Source organism: Gigantopelta aegis, chromosome 6 (genome assembly GCF_016097555.1).
Source record: "Gigantopelta aegis isolate Gae_Host chromosome 6, Gae_host_genome, whole genome shotgun sequence".
NCBI classification, from domain to species: Eukaryota; Metazoa; Mollusca; class Gastropoda; order Neomphalida; family Peltospiridae; genus Gigantopelta; species Gigantopelta aegis.
This window is the reverse complement of record NC_054704.1, coordinates 66493010-66520080: the sequence shown is the minus strand read 5'-3', so window position 1 is coordinate 66520080 and position 27071 is coordinate 66493010. Positions and strand designations below refer to the sequence as shown.

Genomic DNA, 27071 nt, shown 5'->3' with positions numbered 1-27071 from the left:
AGGCGGTTCAATCCTGCGACGCAAGCACCTCAAGCGAGCACTCAACCCACTGAGCTAAATCCCACCCCCAAAAGATTAATAACAAGATACATGACTGTATCATAATATCATCATATTATTTTATATCTCAAAATACTCAAACTACATTAATAACTAGATATATTTTCAAAAATCAAGATCCAAACACGTATTAGTTGACAGATCTAGAAATAAAAGATTTCACTCCACTGTCTAGTGCATATTTTATAACCAAACACAGATAAATTAGTTTAATCCTGCCCTATGGCCGGAGAGTAATCGGCACGTACCAGCTGGATGTTACTTGTTTTGATCTCAACAGGCCATGGTGATGTACATCCAATCTCGGGCATCAGTAGAAACGGTTCCTCAGCATGAGCGGCATCAATCGGCTCAAACTGACAAATAAACAAAACATTCTTAATAAAAAGTTTCTTTACTATATATTATGTCATTTTTCAGAAGGCAACTATAAAAAAAACCCCATCAACACCCCTACAAACAAAATGAATCTGTTTAAATGAGCTCTGATTTGGATAAATTGACTGAAAAACACTTCTGTGATACATGCATAAAAATAAGCAGTATAGTGGAACCTCTCAAGAATGGACCCTCTATAAACCGGTATTCCCGTCAACACCGGATGTTTTACAGAGTCCCTTTTTAAAAACCAAGACAGAACTTAACGTCTCTAAACCGGATCCCTCTTAAAACCGGACATTTGTCTTGGTCCCAAGGGTGTCCTATTTAGATGGGTTACACTGTATCTGGCAAACAAGGTACAAATCACCACAAATTAAAAACCTGGTAACTAATAGGTTATGACAAATGTTTGCAGTTGATAATTCCCAATATTTGTGCCATGGAATCCCTTCACAGACATGTATATCTTTTATCTTTGTTATTGATTCATATCACTGATCTCATTTTATATTACTTACATGGTTGGCCAATGTTTAAATCCTAAACTTTTGCAAACTGTATGATGGGATAAGATGTGGTTGTGTTTGAAAAAAACACAAAAAAAGACAATGACCAAATATTTATTAGTATTTGTGCACAAAAATATAGGTGCAAGTTTGACTGACAATTAAAAGTGAAACAAGGAAGATACAAACAAAATGTCATTTGTTTGAGAATTTTGTTAACATGCAGTGATTGACTGGTAACCTGAATGGAACCTCAAAGTAATCAACTTATTTCGAAGCCCGTGATGTCCAGTAAGACTAAGATTTTTACCTTCATGGATTGCAGCTTGATAGAAACTTCAAACGGAGTGATGGTGGTAATCGTCAGAACTTCCTCCTTCTCACAGACGCATGTGATTGGTTGGTTTTTCACCGATACATCAACGTTGTAATAAACCTGTAACAGAACCAGTCAAAAAAAAATAACTACAAGGAGACATAAAACAAAAAAGGTTGATCCTTTTATTGAAGAACAAGAACGAGAATAACATAACTGATTAATAATCAAAAGCAAAATGAACAAAGCAATTTGTTTTCAGGAAGTTTAAGAGCATTTATTACTATTTCACAATAACACAACATAACAATAATATGAATCATCAAAAACATTTTTTTATGTACTTGTGTCGTAGACACCCCCCCCCCCCCCCCCAAATAAAAACCTCTTTTTTTTTCAAAATCTTTACAAATTCAGAAATTTGGCTGCTGCAATATGTTTTAAAATAATTTAACTCTATAATGTGAAAATCTAAAACGTACATGTAGTTAATAATAACTAAAGTTAATTAGCGATAATACCTTTACGAATAGTGTTCTGATTCCTGACTGTAAACATTTCAGGTAAACATGCTTGACGACCTAAAGAAAAAACATTCATAATACACGTGATGACTGATACATCAAACATAATCCACACATAAGAATATACAGAAAACAAGTACAGAAATGGCTACAAGTCATTCATATGGTCATTGTCTACTAGTAAGCTAAAGGTGTACTGAAACCTCTTTTATTTCTTAGCATTACACAGAGAACATTACAGGTATATCAATCACCTTCAAGAAAAACATATAAAATAGCAAACTTGACTATACATTTGTACACTTAATCCAGGTAACTCAGAACCACATCCAGATTAGACTACCATATATTATGATTGCTAATACTATTGCTACCATCAACAAAATCATGAGGTACAATGTATGCAGGTAACCGGCCTCAGTGGCGCACTGGGTAAGCCATCAGACTACAGGCTGGTAGGTACAGGGTTCGCAGCCCGGTCCCGGGTCCGAGAGCGAGTTCTTAAGAGCTCAATGGGTAGGTGTAAGAACATTACACCCTCTTCTCTCTCACTAACCACTAACCAACTAACCCACTGTCCTGGACAGACAGCCCAGATAGCTAAGGTGTGTGCCCAGGACAGCATGCTTGAACCTTAATTGGATATAAGCACGAAATAAGTTTAAATGAAATGTATGGATGTATATTAAGACAGCAATATGTAAAATAACATGTAATATTATAACACATTGATAAATCATCACCTTTTGTCCTGGTTCAAGCTGCCCAAGTGCAATTCCAGTCAAGTTAGACACAACATTGTTTCCATACGTTGGTGTATCAAGACTCAGATGTGCTGAACATAAAATGAAAATTCAGGAACATTATTTTAATATTCTACAATCCTTATGGTAATATTCTTTTTGGAAATATATTATTACAAACTCAGGGTTTTAACTGAAAATAGATCAAATGATATTGTAACAGTAATAGTAATGAGCCAGATTTAATGTAATAATAACAAAAACTTTAAAATGGCCTTGATACTGCCTTAAAACATCAACTTTTGCTTTATGAACTGGTTTATTACAGATGATTACGAAGGCAGGGGTCTAGCTACATGTCATAAGCAATGGCGGGCCTGCCATCTCTTAAGACTAATTTCCAATACGCCTGCCATCCATTGGCAGCGATAGTAATATCCGCCATCCGTTTATTTAGGCCACCATCCAAAATCACAAGTCATGCCATCGTCTTGAACTACCAGAGTAATCAGGTTCATCGTTGTTTACAAGACATTTTCGAAGTACTTGTACCCTGCAAATCTTAGGTACCATCCCTTCCTATAAGTGGAACCAGCTCTACCGATTCCCTCCATCCTTTTCCTGAATACTGGAGAGACCACTAAGAAGGGTATTGTATAACATCACAACTATAACAATGTCATAAATAAGACAAATCTAAATACTTCACTTATTACTTACTTGTTTGGTCCTGGGCTGATGCTTCTTCAGAATCCGGCTGTTTAATTGACAGACTGAAATAAAATGGCCAACAAAATATATTGAACTCTCAATACAAAATAACAAACAATATAACACGGTGTCACTCATGTGAAATAACATGTAACTAATTTTTTGCTCAGTTCATGAAAACAGCATGAGTAAAATGTTATTTTGTTGAACACCAACTCTATCAAACATATCTGTAACAGAATAATCTCAATTTGCAGCTACAGAGACCATTACAGATAAAAAATGACAATATAGTGCAAAATAGAACGGTCTTCTAAATGTGTAAATTTCAAGAAAAATAACATGATCAGTAAGTCCTTCGACTGAGAACAGACCACTGTAGACTCAACTACCACATGTATACCAAATTCCGAGTGGGACACAGTGGAACCTGCCAGTGTGGTACAGCATCCATGACTGTGGAACATTTCCTGTAACACTGTCCCACCCACCAGAACCAGAGAAAAGCAGTCTGGCCTTCAGATGAACCCCTGAAGGAGAAACTCTTTGGCCCCTAGGAGAACCTATGGAATACAGCAGCTTTTGTTCGAGCCACTGGGGTCTCTGTCTGAGTGTACGACGAAGAAAGAAGAAGAAGTAAGTCCTTCCAGAAGTGCATCATTAGAAAATGCTGGACTCATTTTTACACACAACACAAATATAGCGAACTGAATTTGTTTTGCTTAAAATTATGTTGAAATAATTACAAATGGCAAACGTGGCATACCTGACACCTGAAGTAGTTTTTTCTTCTTTGTTTACAATGGTAATGGTCACTTCGTAAAACTCATTTAGCAAACTGGGAGCCTTGTGGTCAACTGTCAAGTCTAGTTTGGCCTGTCGAGGAACAACCCTGATCAAATTAAACATGTCAGTCAAATTAAAACATATTTATGTCAGTCAGGTTACTCTTTACAACAATAATGACTACTCTCACTGTAACAGGTAAAGTTTTTAAATTCCATAATAAATATACCGGCCTCGGTGGCGTCGTGGCAGGCCATCGGTCTACATATGTTTGACGTCCAATAGCCGATGATAAGATAAAAAATCAATGTGCTCTAGTGGCGTCGTTAAATAAAACACACTTTACTTTACTTTCCATAATAAATAGTAAACTGTAGACAAATATCTTAATAGTTTGAATTAATCTCATAACCTAACATAAAACAAAGCAAAATTTATATAATATGGAACAATTAATAAACAAAAATCAATTAAGAACTGAAGAACTTTTATGACAAAAACTGTGAATGTTTTTTTTTTTATTAACAAGATCCATTATCACTAATGAACTAAAATGTTGTAAATCTACAATTCTATTTCGATTGATTCTGAGATTACAAACTATGAAGCATTGAGACCAGTACCTGATGACAGAACTAACATTGAACTCTTCCCATTCTACTTTGTCGTCTGCCAGGATGGGTTTCTTGCCAAGCACTAGCTGCTGGCCTGGTGGTGACGACAGCGCATCCCCTCCCCCACCGAGCCACCGCAACACGGCACAACACTTAGACTGGGAACCCAGCTCCAGAGCAACAGACGAGATCTGAAACAAACTGGTATACTTCAGGACAGTGTTATTTTTTTTAAGTGTCGGAATTAAAGAGCAAAACAGTTGTTAAAACATAAAACTTCATATCAAATTGTCATTACAATCAAATAACACATTTAAAATAAACAGGCTTTCTGCCAAAATACAATCTGAGGGTATGTAAATTACAATAAAACCGACTGCCCATGACTAGTTGGAACTTGGTTTTGAAATATGACTCTGAATTTTATAATTTTATAGTAGTTCCATTACTATTATCTGTTTAAAAATTATGATATCATGCAGGCTATATCCATATATGTCAAGATTTCAGTGTTCGTAATTTAACCTGCAGTACCCTCTGACCCCACCCCCCCACCCACCCGAAAAATACATATTAACGTCAGGTTTAAATACATAACATTTTTTTATTTTTTTTATTCAGAGATTCCCTGTTACACTGTGCCTACCCCCATCTAGGAGAAACAAGGGCAGGTGGTCAACATGACCAAGGAATTGTTTTTAACATTTAAAAAGACATCTGTGAAATACATAGCATTTGATATCAATGTATGCCCATCAGAATTAAATAGTTATATACTGTTTAAAAAAAAAAAACCATCAAGTGAAATGCATTAAAAATATTAACTGAATGTTTGCTAATAAATTAAGACTATGTACCAAGTCTTGTAACAGGGAGAGATGTAGCTTACTGTTAGACACCAATAGCTGGAGTTTAAAATGTGACAAGATGTCGTGAAACAAATATTCCTTTTCTTTCCAAACAAATGTTAAAATATACATTTTAAATTAGTTTTTTGTTCATTTTGTTTCACTTAATTATGAATTAGGATGTGTCTACCTCAATCTGGGCTCCCACGTCTTCTTTCAGTGGCAGGAACGTCAACGTGTAGACCTTCAGTTTGCCAGGTACCAGGTAGAGGTCGCCACTATCTGCGGGGCCCTCAGAGGCAGCGTTCATACCCCTCGTATCGATCATCTCACAGTGGTGGTTGTAACTCTGGAACACAAAACAAATCATTTGTAAAAACATTCCACTTCTAAAAACAGCACATATTTCATTTCAAAGATGCTGTCCCGAGTTAGCTGCTATTGTAACAAATGTCTGACTAATAGTATTTTTAATAATTGAACTACATATTAAATAAATTTTCTTGTTTAGAATATTAGTGTCTGAATATAGAATGTATTTCTTGTCATCTTAACGTCTGTAATAGTCCAAACTCGATTTCACTGAACGATATAGACAGGACAGACCCTTTACCTTATTTCTGTACTTACATCCAATTATGATTCAAGCACACTGTCCTGGGCACTGACACCTCAGCTGCTATCTAGACTGTCTAGCCAGAACAGTGGGTTAATGATCACTCACACTGGCGAACAGTCGGTACTAAGATACAAACCCAGACCCTATCCAGCCTCAAGTCTAATGGTTTAAACTCTACGCCATCAAAGTCAGTTCAAAAACATTCTTACTGATGCAAAAACATAATACCCAATTACTTGATTTTTCAAATTTATTGAAAACGTTTTAATATGAAATAATAATCCTCAGATGTATATTTTTACTGTTAAATTATTTGTAAACTGTATAAATTGTAATCTATTTCAGTCCTTAGTCTTTCACAACAAAGGACAAAAATAGAAAGCTATGTGTCACGTTCAACTGTAAAATTAATGTAAGAAATTGGTTAGGCTATTCTACTACGTAAATCCGCTAAAATATGGCAAATATCTTACCTGATTGTTAAACAAAACCGATAACTTGGAAAACTGTATGGGTAAAGGACAAGCAACTCTGAAACAAAAACAGACTCGGTGAAATAATGTCCTAGCTTAATATACTTATATTTACTACACTTTGCACTATAACATGAAAGATTATGACTTCTATTACTATACATAGAGTAACAAATGAAAATAGGTATCTATATAATTATTATGCAATACACATTTTAGTCACATAAAACTAAAGTTTTTACAATTTTACAATGAGCTTAGTTCTATTTTCAAAGCAAATTCTAATGGTTCACTGTTCCAATCTTCTTCTTTTTTTTTCTTTTCTTTTTTTTTTTTTTTTATAAATATTTATTTTCCCCAGTCCATTCTGACCATGTCAAGGTTGGGGAGCCTTGAATTCATGGCCTTACATCAAAGTAATATAATTTATATACAAGTACATATATCTAATTTGTTGTATAATAATGTTATATAGTCATATATAACAGTTTGATACATAAATGCATTTGTAATGTTTCTGTATAAATTAAAGATTGGTAAAAAAACTAAACAAATTGCTATGATGCATATAATGGAAAGGACTGGGAAATATAGGAGAAGAAGAAAGACGATATAAATGGTTAAAACACATAATAATAAATTGATAAATAAATAAATAAATAAGCAAACAAACGAACAAAACAAAACAAAACAAATAAATAAATAAACAAATAAAATAAATAAATACATGGGGTGTGTGTGTGTGTGTGTGTGTGTGTGTGTGTGTAAATCTATATTAGCGCGAAACGAAAAAGACCTGGAATTCGAAACAAGCTATTGTTAGGAAATACGTTTCAGTCAAAGAGATTAAGCCATGGTGTCCATTGTTGATTAAAAATTTTGTAATTGCAATTCTTATATAAAATAAATCTTTCTTTTTCAAACTTGTTTCGCAAAATGTTTTTAACTCCATTGATATTTAATAATTTTTTCTGTACTTTCATACAGTAGATATAATATTTAATGTTGATAATCAACCAATTTACAAAGTTACTATTTTCGTTATTAATCATACCAAACATAACAATATCTTGACTAAAAATAATGTCAATTCCTGTTTCAGTCAATATCCATTCTCGTATTGATTCCCAAATGTGGTTAACCTTGTTACAGTCAAAGAAAAGATGTTGTAACGTTTCACATGAAGCTTTGCAGAAGTCGCAAGCATTAGAATCCACGTAATGTATCATATACAAAAATGTATTAGTAGTTAAGATTCTGTGTACTATTCTATACTGAAACCATGATAATGTTGCATCTTTTAAACATCGAAAAGGAATAACATAATACTTTTCCCATTTCTTTGTATCATACATGTATCCTTCATTTGCATATTTCAATTGTGCTTTTGGAATGACAGTTTGTGAATTTAACATATCATACATATGTTTACAACCGCTTTTGTCTTTTAATAAATGTTTTATCTTAAACGGGAAAACAGGATTTTTAAGATTTGTGAAAGTGTCATCGTTTATGTTTTCTAATTTGTTTATAAATGATTTAACAGCATTTGTTATTGACGCATATTCCAAGAAATTTGTATTTATATGATATTTTGTTATAAACTGTTCGTATGTTAAAACATCACCTTGTTCGTTTAATAAATCATTAATAAATGTGATACCATTATTGATATAATGTTTGTATATAAACATATACATATTTTGCTGTTATTCCAGATATTAATACTTAATATATCATCCACACTTTGTGGGTCTTGAACTTTTTGTATATCTATCCAGCTGGACAGTGTTTCTCTCCAAAACCTATTGCGAATATGTTCTATTTTGCGCGTTAGGAAATAATCACCTTGTTTGTTTAATCATGTCTGTTAACAATATGTTTGTAACTGACTTAAACAAAGTGATCCACTTTGAGTTATTTAAAAACATTCTTTGAATCCATGTACATTTCAATGCTGTTATAAAATGATTTATGTTTATAATTTTAATACCACCCCTTTCATAATCTTGCATTATTAAATTTCGTTTCAATTTTTCAGTTTTACTCTGCCAGATAAATTTAAAAAATAATGTATTTATATGTTTTATTAGAATTTCATTTGGATTCGGTAAAGCTATTAATAGGTGAGTTAACTTTGGCATTATTAACGTTTTCAATACTGTTATTCTTCCTAAAACCGTCAATCTTCTGCAAGACCATACTCTCATAAATTTTTGTACTTCTGATATTTTTGAATCATAATTCAGTTCGATTATATGTTCCATGTTCACTGAAAAGTTGATACCAAGCAGGTTAAAATGAGTTTGACCCCATTCTAACTTCCATCTCGTATGATGGAATACATCCGTAGATAACTTTTTCGTTCCTATCCAAATAGCTTTAGATTTGGAAAAGTTTATTTTTAGGCCTGATATATATGCATAGTAGTCTAAAACCAAAAGTGTATTGTACAGGGACTTCGGAGAACCGTCAAGAATGAAACTTGTATCGTCTGCATATTGTGAAATTAAATACTGTTCACCATCTATACTGATACCATTGATATTACTCGAGTTTTTTATTATAATTGCAAGTATTTCAGCACATATAATAAATATATAAGGTGATAAAGGATCACCTTGTCTACAACCTCTTTCTAATTTAAAAGATTCAGATAAAAATCCATTTTGTATGACACTAGAGAGGGAGTTATTGTAAAATGTTTTTATCCAGTTTTTAATAGATGATTTGAAATTAAATATATCTAACACTTTATATATAAAGGACCAAGATAAAGAATCGAAGGCTTTTTCAAAGTCGATTAATAACAGCAATCCAGGAATATCATGTTCTTCAGTGTATGACATGATGTCATAAATTAATCTAGTATTTTCTCCAATATATCTTCCTTTTATGAAACCAGTTTGGTCTTTATCTATCAATTTGTCCAAAACACTTTTAATTCTGTTTGCAATACACCCCGATGCCATTTTATAAGTACAGTTTAAAAGAGTTAAAGGTCCCCAATTTTGTAAGTATTCTTTTGGTTTATTTGGTTTTGGGATACATGTTATAATGCCTAGCTTTTGTACATGAGACATTTCTTTAATGGTATAGCTATAATTAATAGATCTAACTACATAATGTCCTATATCGATCCAAAAGAATTTAAAGAATTCGGCTGTAAATCCATCCAATCCGGGGCTCTTGTCATTTTTCATTGTTTTAAGAAATGCTAAAACTTCAGAATATTTTATTTCACCTTCAAATTCTCCAGCTTCTTCATCAGTTAGTTTATTGAAACTAAAGTGAGATAGTTTTTCAATAATGTCATCATCATTTTGCCAAGATGGTGCAGAGTAAAGATTTTGGTAAAACGTCTTTGTTTCTTTTAAGATTTCTTTCTGATCCGTAACCTCTGTTCCATTGTCCAACTTAATTTTTGATATTAATTTGCTAAAATAATTCTGAGATTCTAAATTGCAGAAATACTTAGTTGGCTTTTCGCCCTCTTCTATCCACTTTGACCGTGACCTAATATAATGACCTTTGAGTTTTTCTTTTCGCAATTCTAATAATTCAGACTTTTTACTTTCGATTTTTTCCCAGTCAATTGTATTTTCGTTCTCCTCTAAAGATTTAATTTCATCGCATATATTTTGTTCTAATTCGGTACTTTTTTTCTTCTTATACACAGAAAAAGATATACTTTCGCCCCTTATTTCCATAAGTAATGTTTCTAAGAAGAGTTGATTATTTATCATAAGATGTATTTCTTCTTTGGATATTGAATCTATATTGTCCAAATTATACACTGGTACAGCGTATTGGCGGGTTACTTTTATAATGGTTTCTTTAACTAATTTAACATATTCTTTGTTTAAAAGCAAAGAGTTATTGAATTTCCACAGCCCTTTACCTCTTACTATTTGACATATGTTTATCCTTAAAACTACTCCTGCATGATCCGAACGGTAACTATTTTCAATTGTTACTTTTTCCACCATAGACATGAGATTATTGGATATTAAGAAGAAATCCAATCTAGCTTGTTTTAAAGGTGTTTTCTTCTTCCATGTATATCTATGGAGATTAGGGTATAATTCTCTAAATGGGTCTTTTAAATCAAATGCTTCCATGTTTTCGATAAAAAACATTCCGGCATTTTGGATGATTTATGTGTTTATAGTTTTTTAGTATCCAGATCTTGATTTAGTACTAAATTAAAATCTGCACAAATTATATATTTTTCATTTTGGAATTCTTCAATATGATCTAAAATATATTGATAAAAATTATCGTTATCTGCATTTAGTCCATATATATTCACAAGGGTAATTCTATTGTTAAATCGATTATGATATAGTTTCCCGAGTTATCTTTTCTTATACCATGTATCTTATATTCGAAATTGTTATTGAACATTATAGCCACACCTCGGGTGTTTCCAGTATAAGAACTAAATATGCATTTAAACCCCCACTGCGTCTCTATATATGGCTCTAAGTCTGACGTGAAGTGTGTATCTTGTAAGCAGTAAATGCTAAATGATTTACTTTTTAAGTAATTTAATACATCTCTTCGTTTCTCCTTGTCCCCGAGCCCCTGACAGTTAAGCGTTATTATTTGCAGACATGCCATGATGAGTTCTTCTCAAGATTATGTAATTTGTTATACGGGCACACACTATGTATAAATATAATACTGTTGAGACATATTTAGTCTTTAATTTGTAGATTTGTGTTTTTAACTTGCTAGGAATTGGCAGGTCTTTAATTCGAGCATTTTTTACAGTAAGTCCCCCCCCCCCCCCCCCCCCCCCCCCCAAAAAAATCGACATCAAGGATGAAATAGATTATCGTTAGTTCTTGGTGTGAAAATATATAAAGCAAAGCTAGAGAAAGGACAATCAAAATATAAATTTCTAAGCAGTGGAAAGAGAAACAAAAGTCAAAAGAAAAATCTAAACGAGTGAGAAAAAAGAAACCTATAGTCAAAGGTCACGATATCCCCTTCCCCGACCTTTAAAAACATATTGAAACTACATGTAAGATCATAGCCTAATAGTATAGGTATTTTGCTACATGAAAATATTATTGATTATTAGTACGTAGCTAACAGCTATATTAAATATTGTGGTATATAAACATATGTAAAGTCGTGAATCACATAAACACATATACATAGTTACACAAATAGTGACAGATTGTCAGACCATGCGCTCGCTTCTTCCATGAATAGTGTTCAGCTGTTCGTGTTCCAATCTTACCTGAGGCAGACCTCCAACGTGATTTTACTGTCTGCTGATACAGTGTCATCCACAAACCTCGCCTTGCATTCAACTACAAACAGACAAAATCAAAGCTAATTGACATCTCAGCACATTAAAAACTATGTCTATTTGGTATTATATCTAACATAATGTTAATTAAAAACATAGCCTAGAGAGTTGGGGATACAACCCACTGCTCACACAAAGGCTATTCCTAGCAAATAACAGAATGGGATATTCATATGCCCTTTCCTACAAACAGAATTTAATTTACAGCATACATATAAAAGGCTTAATATGCTTGAAGTTCATTAGGTTGTGAATGCAAAAAAAGGAAGCACTGTTTGACCAATCAGATGTTTTTAAAGTGTGCAGACGGAAAGTTTAAAAGATCTGCAGAGTAAAGTTTGAAAGGCCCACCGATATACACGGACATGAATCATTGATGAATTTGTTTTACTGCTTACCAAAGGGCACCAAACTCTGCATCTCTACAGTGAAGATGATGGGTTCTTTTTGTGATTTCAGCCACTCGTTGGGAGCTGTGTCCACACTGGCAGGCAGAAGGCCAGGTTCGGGCTCCGGAATGTCATTCTGGAGAAAACAGTTAGTAATGTAACTAGATGTATTAAAATAAACAATATTATTCTGGTAAAACACAGTATCAGTACTATCAAGTGGAGATATAATTTTAGAATGTATATTAATCTAATGAACCACAGTGTCAGTAATATCACATGGAGGTATATTTAAAAATGTTTTACACTATAGTGGTGAAACAAAGTGTCAGTACTATCAAGTGGAGATAAGATTTTAGAATGTATATTAATCTAATGAATCAGTGTCAGTAATATCACATGGAGGTATATTTAAAAATGTTATACACTATAATGGTGAAACACAGTGTTAGTACTATCAAGTGGAGATATTCAAATAAAAACTTTATGTTCCTGTAATCATTTCATAGAAACAAAATGCAGACTAATTTTTATGAGTCTTTGAAATTACTTGTACCCCGACATAAACTGCAACACTTTTATGAACAAAATGCTATTTAATAAATTATATTACAATAAAAGTAAGCCAGTGGACTCAAACAACAGTGGTACTCACTGACAGAACCTTGATCATGTTCGTCTGTCTCCGTGTTTTCTCGTCCGTGCTACTCTGACAATCTATCAAGTGTTAAGGTACATTTCGTATCACACACCAGCGAACAAATGAATGAAAACACATTACGACTAGTAGAGGTAATTATTTCTTCAACATTACACATGGAATACTGTCTTGGACGTACCCATAAGTTTGTCATAAGTGTTTAAACCTGATAAACAGCTTGCAAGTCAAAGACAAAGGCACAAATAATTTGCAGTAACGTTCACTAGTTCCTGGCTGTATATAGGGAATAACTGGTTACTGTCTTAAGATATCGGCTTTATCCTGTGAAGGTTCGAATGCCGAATGCAATGAGACTCTGCCGAGTTTCATTTGACATTGGACCTGAACTAATTCATAAATATACAAATTTTGTATATTTATTGCAGAACTAAAAGTTATTTGTATTTAACTGTACTTAAACAAATGATTTAAAGAGTATGTTTATTGTAAATCTAGTCTGAAATACTTGAGTCGAATTGGGCTTATGTCACGTGACCTATAGAGATTTATCTAGTCATATCTTGCCAATGTATACAGTGATTGTGGGATAAAATAACATATCAACAATCCGATTATGAATTTTGTTTGATATTTCATGATGGAAATACTCTCAGACCAATTTATCTTATACATTAACACCATTAATAGCTGTAATGTCCCATGTATAACAACAAAATATACAAACATATTCCTTCTTAAATATTTAAAAATAAAACAAACACTTGAAAAGATACACTGTCCAATGAGTTCAAGGGAGTTTGTGACATAATCCTGTACCTTTCCTGTGAGGTATGCACATTTTAGAGAGAGATTGAGAATTGATGTGAGAAGTGGCCACCAGCGCTCAATACGATAATCCCACATCACTTTGTTCAGCAACCTGCAAGAAATAAACACATCGCAACTTGTTAACTATCTACATAATCATTATAAAACATTCTTAAACAAAAACATATTAACTAAACTAGGGCAATACCCCTCACTCTTAATTTATCACTTGAAATTATATGACAAATATATTTCAATTTTTAAAAATATATTGGACATTAATGTTCAAATTTTAATTAACAAATAGGATACAACAAAGAGTATATTATTTAACTTACATCAATGCTTTTCCATAGTCTTTGGCATGAAAATATTCCTCTCCCATATGAACCACTGCAATAATTATGTAAAACATTATATTTTAATAAGGAAACACAAATAACACAAAAATAATCATATTAATGTGAACATAAATATTTCTAAAATAATTACATTTCTCTATGCAGATTCTAAAAAAATAAAATAATGCAAACAAATGATTAACTAAATGTGTGTCTCAGGTCTAACATTCTAATGAAAATCAATCTGTATGGCGAGTATTATCCTAGAGTCCTAATTGAAATTTGTTTTATAATAAGACACCTTGTTTATACTTATGTGTGTGTGACATTAGCGATATGGATATTTGAGTATTTACTTACTCAAACTTCTCTTCATTCTGGGAGACTTGTACTTCTTGAACTGAGCCACAGCGCTGCTCAGCAGAGGGATGATGATCCACTGAAACACAGGCAACATTCAATTATCATACAAATAACAGTGCATCTACAGACTTTTATATGCAATTTACATTATTGTGCTCAAGAAGGTATGTTAATGGAATCACTATGCTATGCTACGGGGATTTCATACAATTTGTGACGGTTATACATCAATAAATTAACAAAAAAGGATGAACAATTCTTATATAAATCAATACTTGAAGTCAAAATTATGTTCAGCATTTAAGGCAGTTACCTACTTTTAAAGAAAAATGCTCCCAACATTGGTAACTAATATGCATATACCAGAGTTTAAGCAGTCACACAACTGACCAAATACAAATTATAAGTTGAATTTGGCAAATATATTTCAATATTAAATCATCAAAAAGCTATTTCAAAAGTCAAGTAAATACAAATCTTAATTAAGAGCTTTAACTGTTTTTTATTTTTACATTTTTGTCTGTCTGCTTGAAACTTAGCTAAGATTTTCTGACCAAACTGATGAAACTAGTAATCATTAGCTGGGTTCAGCTAACAAATATATTGTGTAACGTTACAGAGTGATCCACTTGAGTTTCTAGATATTGCAGAGCAGCGATTCCTTCCTTTTCCTTCTGAGCATCTGGGGGGTCAATACCTGGAAGTAATCATTATGTATACATACAGCAATGAAGTAATGAAACAAAATATGTTAACATTCGAAGAAATCTCCAATATTCTGTCCATGGTAAAATATCTTAGAATAACTGATAAAACAGTAAATACCACATGTTTGAACAATTATCAAATGCGAATTATATAGTTTTTGAATTGAAAGTTAAGAGTGGCAGTATATATTTATAGCTAATATGTAAGTAATTATATTTTAAGGGGCCATCACAAAATGTAGCTTTTTGCAACACTATTTCTATTGTCATTTTCGTTCATCTAAACATGTATGCTGGCATCGAACCCACACCAAGCATATGGTTTGTAAGACTGTGAATATGTTGTATAATTGTGAAGGACCCCTAAGAAAATTTGAAATTTTGTTTTACTTCCGGCTCAAGTGAAAACACTGTACTAACTCTGGTGGCCCTGTCTCCATGGTCTCTGTCCATAGTATTCTAACTTGGCCAGTCTCTCCACCATGTCGTGTTGCGGTTCATCAACAGACGGCTATAACAAACAATCATATGTAACTATTAATGCACAATTCACATTCCAAAAATGTTAACTTTAAAATAGTCTTGTTTTCACATTCTGCGAAAAGCAAGAAATTGGTAATTGTTTATAACGGATAATATTCAGAGAAAGAAGGAAGAAATGGACATGTGACTGTATGGAAGATTAAAACAATTTGATTGGCTATCAGGATGTCTGAACCACACCACTGCAATATGTGTGTTTGCACATGCATGTGTGTGTGTGTGTGCGTGACTGTGTGTATGTGTGTGTGACTGTGTGTGTGACTGTGTGTGTGTGTGTGTGTGTGTGTATGTGTTAATACTCTTAGATGAGAGCTCAGTTTAAAGTAAGAAAACAATTACTGAAAATAATGTTATCATTATTAAGAAACCAGTTATATGTTCAACACATTTGTCCTGAATACAACTTATCATAGAATCAGTGGTAACATTAATTGACACGTTACCTTGCAGAGCCCTTGACAGAGCTGTTTTCTCGATATCGAGTGGTTGGCAGCCTGTTGGTAGTAGAACCCAGGGTGTTGTGTCTGTATGGCTGTCAGTCCAAGCTTGATCGCCTCGTCAAACAAGTCACCAAACACATGAAATCTGTCAACAGAAAAACAATAGTACCATATCCATTTTTAGTAATAATAGAATCTAACACCATTGTGAAGTACAGATTAGGCAATTCTAAACAAAGTTTACCAAGGCCCTGACAAAAACATTTTGTCCCGAGGGTTGGAATTGCCTTATATACACCTCACAATGGTGACTGATTCTTTTTCTTGCCCATTTAATTACATCAACAAAACATTAATTTTGTAAGCTACGGCTTGTTTATTATAGAACGATTCATAGACATTTCATCTACAATCTCATTTAATCATACGCAGAAAAATATAGTCCATATTAAGCAACAACATAAAAATGTAACAACTTAACAATAAATGTAAAGGTGAAAATATTAATTTGTTTAAATATTTTTAAAACAATGACACAACATGAAATGGCAATTTGGGGAATACCTAATTCAACAGAACATGAGTTATGACATCAATCATCGTAAAACATGGGTTTGATGTGTTGCATTATATAAAGTATTGAACTGTTTGCAAATTTTAATTTAAAAAGGTAACACTTCATAATGTAACCAATTGGTGGTTTACATTATTTTAAAGTGGCATAACCAATATGCAAACAAAACAACAATTCACACGAAACATTGCACCCTGTATGAGAAAAAAATTGAAATAAGATAAAAAGCTAAAAAAACCCAAGCATTTTGAGAGGCATTTTGAGAGTACTGCCAAAGCAATACACGTCCCCTACCTAACCCAACAATTTTTTGTATCTCCTAAATTCAAGGACCAAACATCTGTGAAAAGTGGGTAAATCACCATGAAAGTTAAACTTGATCAGTAACTTTACATGATAAAACTACATACAAAATTTCACCTAATATTTTCAGGTATTGCAAAACAAATCTGGAAAACAAATTTTCATATCTCCTAAGTTCAAGGACCATAACTCTGTCAAAATGGGTGAATTGCCATGAAAGTTAAACTTCATCTGTAATGGTACATGATAAAGCTATACAAAAAATTTCAGTTCAATATCTGAAGGACTTCTAAAAAAGAAGTCAGGAAAACCAATTTTTACATTGCCTAAATTAAGGGCCATAACTCTGTCAAAAATGGGTAGATTGCCATGTGGTCAAACTTGATGCATAAAAGTACATGATAAAGCTATACACAAAATGTCATCTAAATATCTCAAGGCATTTAGCAAAAAACATCAGGAAAACATATGTGGGACAGACGGACAGACGGGCGGACGGAGATGAAACCTATAGACCCATCCGGTTGGATTGGTAGGGGACTAATAATATGCCTGCAGATACGAAAATAATAATATTAATACAGTAATGCACTTGAATAGCTTCAGATCTTAATTAGAAAATTTGTTTCTAATTTTCATTATTATTCATACTTACCTAGTGCTAGCACAACAAATATTCTATTCAACCTGAGTCATACCTACACACTGCAGAATTCTCTCCCTTGCCGGATATGCGCAATGCTATCCTTGCACGGGCTACCTGTAACTTCATTCTCGGTTCAAAGTCCACCCACCGAGGGAAAGCCTCATAAGGGTGGGTGGGAGGTATAGTTTGTTGTGCTAGCACTAGGTAAGTATGAATAATAATGAAAATTAGAAACAAATTTTTTAATAGTCTTATTCAACTTACTGTGCTAGCACAACAAATATGCTATAACGGACGTGCAATGACACCGTTAGAGCACGTGAATTCAACATTAATGGGAGGAGGTAAGAAAATAGAGGACTTACCCGTACCCAAAAAGCTCCTTTGAAGTAATGACATGGAGATAGGACGAACCACGACATACGGTAACAAGGAGTCAAAAAACTTTTGGGAATAAAAAGGGGCTTCCCAAAAGAAAAACTCATCCCCATGAAAGGGAGGAAAAACATCTCCCCAGGGAGAGGAAACGGTAGACAACACTACAAAAAACCCCATCCCTCAGAAAAGAGTGGAGTGTTAAACATGTCCGAAGCGTGAATCGATGGCAGTCGGACGGAAAAGAGGTCGACCTCTTTCCGTTGCCCTGCGCACAGACACGACGTGTTGAGCCGCAATGACTGTCTGGATCCTACGCGTACCGTCAGGACCAACCGCCATATCGCGGAAATAGAAACGGTCAAAAGTGTGCCGTCCTTTCCAAACCCCTGCATTCATGACCTTTATAATATCTAAAGAGTCATGAAAATTCAGGGAAGCAGAAATGGCTCGGATCTCATGTGGTTTAACAGAGAAATTCCGTAACACATGATCACCCGCCATCTCATATGCTAACTTGATGGTAGCTGCTATCCATCGAGACAAAGCATTTTTTGTGACATCACCCGGCCTAATGGTATAAGAAATAAACAATCTCTTTTTATCCTGCCGCCGGTTTTTCGTACGCTGCAAATAATACTTCAATGCTCTCACCGGGCAAAGAAGTCTATCCGAGTTATCAGATGACAGTGTACGAGATAAACTGTGAATGACAGTAGGTGAAAACTCTTCCCCTGGAGACTGGTTTTTAGCAACAAAGATAGGGTCGGTACGTAAAGTGACAGACCCGTCCGAATTGTAATCAACCAAGTCATGCAAAAAAGCATGTATCTCACTGATCCGACGACAAGCTGCCAGTGAAACCAGAAACAGAGTCTTCCACGTCAAGGTACGAAGACTAGCAAACCTCAACGGCTCATAAGGCGCACCCTTAAGAGCATGTAACACCAGAAAGACATTCCATTTCGGAATAATGGAAGGTCGTTCAACCGTGGATTGTAATGATTTAAGTAAATCATGCAACACCAAGTTGGTAGAAAAGTCACGACATCCACACTGTTTAAGAGTAGTGAAAATCGCAGCTCTGTGACTTTTCACTGTCGTGACTTTAAGTTTCCCCCATCAAAAGCTCCCCCATCAAACGTCGCGCCGACGTTTGGAAATTGTGGATACGCGCATCGGTGGGACGAACCGACGCTACCACAAGATCGAAGACCACTCCGAGATATGTGAAAATCTGAGCCGGCGTTAACTCCGATTTCACCCAATTGGGAATAAAACCCAATTGGAGGATCGTGTCCAAAACCAACCCGACATTGGTCTGACGAATCCAGGTGAAAACCCCCTTCGGTCAAAACCCCCTCGGTCAAAACCCCCCTCGGTCAAAACACCCTCCAGTCAAAAACCCCTGCAATAAATAGTCAGACGGTCAAAACCCCCTCTTATTATTATTGTTTGGTATTTATAGTGGTAAAGTTGGTATAATATTAACATAGATGAATAATTGTTTTAATCTCTTTTGAATAATTATCTGAAATATATTTATTTATGTTGTTATTTAGTGTATGTTACACTACATAGACTTTAGGCTTTCAGTGAAGCTACTCATAGACTTAGAATTGTAGTTTTTACAAAATGTTTGATCTTAGAGATAGATGTAATTGGGAAGCCTAGGAAAACTACTTATATAATATAATAGTATAATGAAAGAACTTGATAGTAATTTGCAATATAAGGAAAGAACATGATAGTAATTAGCAACAACAACAACAACAACAGCTTGATCTTGGCTAGCTGCTGCAGGGATTAATGTAATTGGGAAGCCTTGAGAAATCCTTTAAATAATATAATGAAAGAATTTGATAGTAATTAGCAATCTCTGTTACTTATGTGATCTTAGCTATTGAAGGGATCTTAGCTATTGATGGGATTAATGATTGAGCAGTTATTTTTTGAACATGAAAGTAGTGTACATGCAGCAAATGTCACATGGGATGCTACAAGAAAATGGTTAGGGTCTGGTCTATTAATCATTCATTCTGTGAACAACCATGGAAGTGATACAAAATCACAAGGGTGGTCAAAAAGCTTCTGCATGAAGGATATATGTATACCAAAAAGAACAAGTCTAAGTCTACAGTGCGATGGGAATGCTCCAACAGGGCTTCCTTTTCTTGCAAGGGAGCAGTGACCACAGATATTGAGATCCAGACAGTGATACACACTGTCCAACACACTCATGATCCCAATCCCGACTCTGTTGCAGCTAGTAGGCTGAAAAACACCATGAAGAACGTAAGTGGTACATCGCGGGGTACGCCAACCCAGATAGTCGTGGATACTACAGCAACTGCTACAACTGATATTCGTGCTGCTCTAGGCAACCCAGAAGTTGTGAAACGTACACTACGTCGGGAGCGTGCCAAGCATCTTCCTAAAAATCCACAATCACTTCAAGACTTAATCATTGAGGGGTGAGCCCCCAGCAAAACGTGTTCGCCGTAAAACAGTCAAATTGCAGTCTAAGCTCTTGAATTTGTGCACAGCCCGCCGAGATGGTGCTAAGTCAATGGAGGATACTCTCAAAGGCATCGGACACTGCATCAGATGGAAATAGATCTAAATGCGATCTAATGGATTATGACTTATACAAAAGTCTATGCAATCAAATGTTATAATATGCAAGTGTGAATAAATATTTTGGGTATTAATTATTTTGTCATTTCTTATAATTATTTCCTAAATAAGGGGGTTTTGACTGGAGGGGTTTTTGACTGGAGGGGGTTTTGACTGGAGGGGGTTTAGACTGAGGGGGTTTTGACCGAGGGGGTTTTGACCGGAGGGGGTTTTGACCGGTCACCGGTCTGACACTCCTGTTGCGACGAAGCTGGGATCAACCAATCGTCCAGATAGGTATGCATTCGAACCCCTAACAAATGAACATGACCTACCACCGCTTTTACCACACGTGTAAAAGCATGGGGACTCGTCGCCAAACCGAACGGGAGCACACGAAACTCGTACGCTTTCCCGTCGAACAGGAAGCGCAGAAACTTCCAAAACGCCTTGTGCACCGGGACATGGAGGTATGCGTCTTTCAGATCGATCGACGCAGCCCACTCCCCAATTTGAAGCAGGTTCCGGACCGAATGAACCGTTTCCATTTTCATGGAAGGAACATCGACGTAGACGTTCAGTGGCTTCAAATTTAGGATTGGTCTCCATTCCCCATTTTTCTTCCGGGCGAAGAAAAGATGAGAATAAAATCCCGGAGTGTCCAGACTGACTCTCTGGATGGCCCCTTTGTCGAGAAACTCGGCAATCATACTCTCCACTAAAACGCGCCGATCCACGGACGGTAACGGCGGCATTCTCGGAGTGGAAGTAAGAGGGGGGCTCGAAGAAAAGGGTATTTTGTAACCGTGTCGAACGACCGACGGAACCCAGGGGTCGAGACCAGGCAGCTTGCACCAATTTCAAAGGAAATGGCGGAGCCTGCCCCCCACGGGTATGGTTGCTAACGGTACCTCCGAAAGCAACTGCCGATCGTTCACGTACCCTCACCCCAACCGCTTACCACCCGTAGGTGCAATGCCTTTGGTGGACTGAGAACGGAACGCAGTACGACGTTTGCGTCCTCGCTTAGCGGAAGACGGGTTGTTACCTGGTTGCCTCCTAGTGTCAGGAACCCTAGGGATCTGAGCTGACTGTAAAAAAGCAGCCTTTTTCACAGGAGGAGGCTTGAACCCCAAAAACGTGGACCGACGTTTACCAGAGGTTGAGGGTCGAGTGTTCGGGACTGGTCGCGACAAATCCTTGTCTAGGACAATATTAAAATTGGGACCGAAAAGTAAATTTTCCCGTACCGAACGTGTACGAAAAAACGTCTTCGCAACGTTTGACGCACTCAAACCCGCCAGGTAATGGTCACGCCGTAACAAAAGACTGTTCGCAAACAATCGGCCAGATAACTGAGCGATATGCTTAGAGGCTTTTGACGCAGGAAGGCTCTCGACAGCCTTATCCAAGCCAAATAGGAACGTACCTAAATGGTTATTAACCTGGAACATCGACTTAGCCAGCCGTTCGAACGATTCCAGATCCGCGATTGGCAATGACACATGCGGCGATGGGGAACAAGCCACACCCGACGGTCCCGTCTGCGAAAGCAATGATCCCAACTGAGGCGAAGTGTTCAAAAATTCCACAAAACTCCGAAACAACGTTTCCTGAAAGCCTAACGGTCGTTCCTGCGCCAAGTGCGGAACGGTCGGAGTTTGCGGCCACAGAGTACCCCCAGCCGAGGGGTATCTGCGCGAACCTCGTCCTCTATCGAGTAAAGTCGAAGAGGTAGGGACCAAAGACGGTGCAAACTGTGAGGAGATGTCCGTTGCTACCGAAGTCACTGGACCCTTGGGGTAAACATATGCAAACGGAGCACCCCCGAAGTATCTGTAACTGTACTCGTAACACGGACCGAAGAAGAAACACCCTTGTGTTAAGGGTGTTTCCCCCCTTTCCGGACACTTTTCGAAGTGTCTACAGACTTATGGGACCTACCCACTAAGTCCGACTTGCCGACTACTGCCGAAGCAGATGACAAGATTTTGCTGGTACCCGAACCCTGAGTCTGCGAACCAAACCGAACCCACTGGTCATGAGACCATGTGGCGCAGATCTCACACTGACGGTCTTGAGAACAAGACCGACAGTCCGGACACAACACGTGTGTGTCTTTACGTCGTAAAGGAAATGGACAACCATCTCGTGCACAAACTTTCCGTGCGCTAGCTGTCAACGAACTTGCGTCGGACATGGTAAATTCAACACAGAATTCCCAACTACCAACCGTATGTCAAGTTCAACCAAAAAAACAAACACAAAATTACAAGTAAAGAAAACTTTTTGCCAAAGCTTAACAGGTGTTAACAGGTGGACTGCAGAATTGAGAATGAAGTTACAGGTAGCCCGTGCAAGGATAGCATTGCGCATATCCGGCAAGGGAGAGAATTCTGCAGTGTGTAGGTATGACTCAGGTTGAATAGCATATTTGTTGTGCTAGCACAGTAAGTTGAATAAGACTAATACTGATCTAATATACATACTGTTTGGACATCCATGCACTGTGTTCAAAAGCCAGGTCAATTATGCTGGGTTTACTCTTGAAGAAATCAATGTGTTTTCGGAACTGAGCAATGGCATCAAGTGGTGCATTGTGTTGAAATGATAAACGACACAACTGAAAAAAAAAATTGACCTAATTACTTTTGACTTATTGCTATTAAATCAAAATTTATTATATAATGACAACTTTTCCAATTAATACAATATTAAATATTCCTTTAAAACAGTAAACTCTGTTAAAATGTATTCAAAAAAATAAATACACTAAACTTTTATTTTATTTATCGTATCAATCAATACATTTTTATCTCACGATTTAGTATTATTCTTACCTTATAGTTGACAAAACCACCAATAACCTTGATTTCAAGCATGTTGGTGTCATACATCCTTAGATCCAGAATGTGTCCATAGGCCTGTTTGTAATGTCTGAATAAAAACAAACATAAGCACATACCAAATAAACAATGTACATAATGACACAATGTCATAAGAGAAAGGAAATTAACCAAAATATATTACAGCAAGAAACATAAAAATTACATTTCACACATGCCACAAACAGTGAAACATTATGATATGTACTGGTGAGATTTTATTAAAGCTTTTTTTCTAGACTTTAAAGTTTTATAAGCTCTTGGCCATAATTCACAAAAATATATTTCAAACTCATTAACCTGTGCTACCATACATATATAAGAAAATATAACTGAAAGTCGCTACCGGTATACAAATAACAGCTACAGGTATTGTATACTTTTAATGACAAATGTCTAATATTAATACAGGTTTAAAATATTAATACAGGTCTAGTATTAATATAGATCTGTAAAGAACATGTTTTTCAGAAGTTAGCATGTAACAGGTCCAAAAATGTGTTGAATTAATACTTAATGTGACGGGTTCCCCAATCAAATTTTGTAAACAAAATTATAAAACAAATTTTTGAAAAAGGAAAGATCATAACTGCTCCAAAATATATTTGAAACTCAGCTGGACTGTCAGTCATTCCTTAGTTAAAATGCTGTAAACATAACACACAAGCTAAACTCACACACTGTTATTGGTATTAACTTACTTTAAGGCAGTGTGTGTGTCCTGTTTGAGCTCATTATAGAAGGCAATCTTGATCTGATGTCTCACATACAGAAGCTGAAATGGTGTAAAGCAGATCATGTATAAACACACATACCTCGTGGAATACACTGTTTATGATATATTGTTATTTATGTCAACAATATATATATGTAATCTTTAATACTCTTTTTGTTATAAAATCAGCAATGCACACATATTTAATTCCTAATACACTGTTTATAATATATGTCAACAATACATATGTAATCTTTAGTACTGTTTTTGTTATAAAATCAGCCATACACAAATTTATGACACTTAGGGCTGTTTCAGAATGCATGATTCACCAACACATCTAAAACAGATTAAGCTCTGAATGAAATTAATTTATAACCTACATATACACAATGTAAGTAATTTCTTAGATTCAATGTCATTGGTTCCCAAATCAGTTAAGTTTATATATTTCTTATTTCACAACTGAATAATGGCCCTCAAATTTGGGATGCTTCCCCTATAAAACAAGAGTACGGATGGTGTGGATGGTAAAAACAAACGCCTCCCCATATGATTAATTCTGGGACAGCTATTACAAATGTTACATTATTAGCAACTGATTATAAATCAAAGGTGGACAACCAGAAGTTGTAACACTTAAAAAAGTAATACAACTTTGAAAAGCAAGCAATTTTATTTATTTATTCTAATCATATATCTTCTTATCACTCCTTTTACATGCATCCATGTCTCCCTCCCTCCTTCCCCCTGTCCAAAAAATCCACAGCCATTTAAACAAAGAGAAAAGACACAAAATAGTGGACTACTGTAATTGTTTCCAAAGAGTGGACATAACCAGTTCTGGTTGTGAGTCCTCAAACTATAATGAATTAAGGAAGCTGTCATCACCTGATGTGTGGTTTTGTTGAGAAAATCTTTGTGAGATTTCACTTTTCTTGCCTCTGTGTGATAATAACTCTGTGCCAGCTCATAAAAAGCATTTTCCAGTCTGAACAAAAAAAAAAATGATACCACAGATAAAAATACAACCACTATTAAAACTCTATCTCAATCCCAGATCAGAAAAACACTCTGTCCGCATGCATATAAACTGTTGCTGTAATGTGTCATGTTATTTTGTAAGATGTATATGTACAGCAGTGAATCAGGGCCCCAACCCTGACACTGCTATTGCGATCTGGGGTAATAAATAAAACAAAAAAAACAAAAACAAAAAACCCCCACAAAAAACCCTCCATCTCACCTCCCAGTCATTTAACATATATGTTCAGTTCCAAAATGGTGTCGCACAGGATAAACCAAATACAGATGATCTATTATAGTAAAAAATAGATACTGACATTGTCTTTTTAAAAACAGGAATAACTGACATTTTGTTCTAGTTATCTTCACCTGTTTTGTTCTATTAACTCTACTTCCAATGAATATACATTTACATGTATTTCTGTTTTTAAAATTTCACTATTTATATTTTTAGATTACATTGTCCACAGAATGATAATGACATAAAATTTTATTATTAAAGATAAGAGGTATGCTATTTAAGCTTCCATTATAACCTTAAAATTTGACATAAATTTTTTTTGAAGGAATCAGAAAATTGAATTTATCAGCCAAGATGTCAACCCACTTCCCCAAACCCTGACCGAAATGATCAACTATAATAAATGTTGTGCGGTTACCTGATGGTGTATCCAATGAGGTGGTCTGTGTGTGGGAGAACGTACAAGGACTTGGCCGATATGTCACACGCACTACACAGTGAAGCAGCTCTCTCTGCAGCTATCACATCTTCTCCTGGGAAAAAAGGAATGTTTGTGTAATGACACATTGTAATGACACCTCAGCACATTAAACTACATGTATAACCATCTGGTGTCTAACATATGGTTATTTTGACCCTTGATCAAGAAATACATGGGAAATTTCCCACCACCACAAATGTCACTCGTACCAACACTTAAAAAGGATCTTTTATGGGCACATTTTAACCAGAGAGTACATACCACTGATGTATCAATCAGGGGTGGGAATTGGTGAACTGCAAAAAAGAGGAAATCTAGAGGGGTCCCAGAAATTCTTGAAATCCTAGGTTAAAATTTGTGCCATCTGACACATTTCGGAGGAAAGGATGATTAAAATGTGAGGAAACGCAATGTTCCATGAGAGGAAAACAGCGGATCCGAGGAGAATTCCCACCCCTGATCAATCATAGAGAAATGGCTGAGATGGAGAAAAATGTGACTCCACTGAGCAGGACTGATCAAAGCACCCATCAAATTCCAGGTGATGAGTACTCTTATCACTAAGTAACATCCCACCCACCACGACTATGATAACAAAGTCAACATATATACCAATTAAAACTTTTTTCTTTTTTGTTTTCTTTTTTTTTACCTTGGAATATATAACAGTAGGACAAACAAATTAGCAATAAATGATATCACTTCATGAACACGAAAATGGATTATGTCCAGATGGCCAATGATGAGAACTTGTTATGTCCAAAGTCATGATTTAAAAAAACCCAAACCCCACAAATTTTAAAGGTGTTTTAAAAATATGAATGGAAATCAGTTTTATCTAACAAAACAAATTCATATTACATAGCTTAGATTCACTCCTGTTACATAATAACAGATCATAACCCAACAGTATCAGATCTCACTACTAACCTGGTGGAAGGGGTGCATTTTTCTGTATGAGAACAACGGCAACCTTCGTCCCTCGCCCTTGCAGTGTGTTTCTGTGAGACAAAATAAATCGGTCTTAATGTGTATACATGTAAATTAACAATAA

At 35.4% G+C, this 27071-nt stretch overlaps 1 protein-coding gene across 5 annotated transcripts in view; it reads right to left on the bottom strand.

The window, feature by feature from the left end:
• LOC121374130 (trafficking protein particle complex subunit 11-like) overlaps positions 1 to 27071 on the bottom strand; it is a 50798-nt gene that overhangs the window by 6891 nt on the left and 16836 nt on the right. For all 5 annotated transcript variants that reach the window (XM_041501075.1, XM_041501078.1, XM_041501074.1 and 2 more), the window contains exons 4-27: positions 26948 to 27018; positions 25955 to 26069; positions 25161 to 25260; positions 24256 to 24329; positions 23510 to 23606; positions 23159 to 23292; positions 16159 to 16300; positions 15593 to 15683; positions 15083 to 15162; positions 14463 to 14541; positions 14100 to 14154; positions 13728 to 13873; positions 12949 to 13010; positions 12303 to 12429; positions 11833 to 11905; positions 6582 to 6639; positions 5680 to 5838; positions 4651 to 4832; positions 4008 to 4133; positions 3251 to 3303; positions 2531 to 2622; positions 1785 to 1844; positions 1258 to 1383; positions 309 to 416 (exon numbers count right to left, since the gene is read on the bottom strand). In XM_041501075.1, the coding sequence (XP_041357009.1) occupies positions 309 to 416; positions 1258 to 1383; positions 1785 to 1844; positions 2531 to 2622; positions 3251 to 3303; positions 4008 to 4133; positions 4651 to 4832; positions 5680 to 5838; positions 6582 to 6639; positions 11833 to 11905; positions 12303 to 12429; positions 12949 to 13010; positions 13728 to 13873; positions 14100 to 14154; positions 14463 to 14541; positions 15083 to 15162; positions 15593 to 15683; positions 16159 to 16300; positions 23159 to 23292; positions 23510 to 23606; positions 24256 to 24329; positions 25161 to 25260; positions 25955 to 26069; positions 26948 to 27018 (2410 nt within the window). The remainder of the gene's footprint in view (positions 1 to 308; positions 417 to 1257; positions 1384 to 1784; positions 1845 to 2530; positions 2623 to 3250; positions 3304 to 4007; positions 4134 to 4650; positions 4833 to 5679; positions 5839 to 6581; positions 6640 to 11832; positions 11906 to 12302; positions 12430 to 12948; positions 13011 to 13727; positions 13874 to 14099; positions 14155 to 14462; positions 14542 to 15082; positions 15163 to 15592; positions 15684 to 16158; positions 16301 to 23158; positions 23293 to 23509; positions 23607 to 24255; positions 24330 to 25160; positions 25261 to 25954; positions 26070 to 26947; positions 27019 to 27071) is intronic.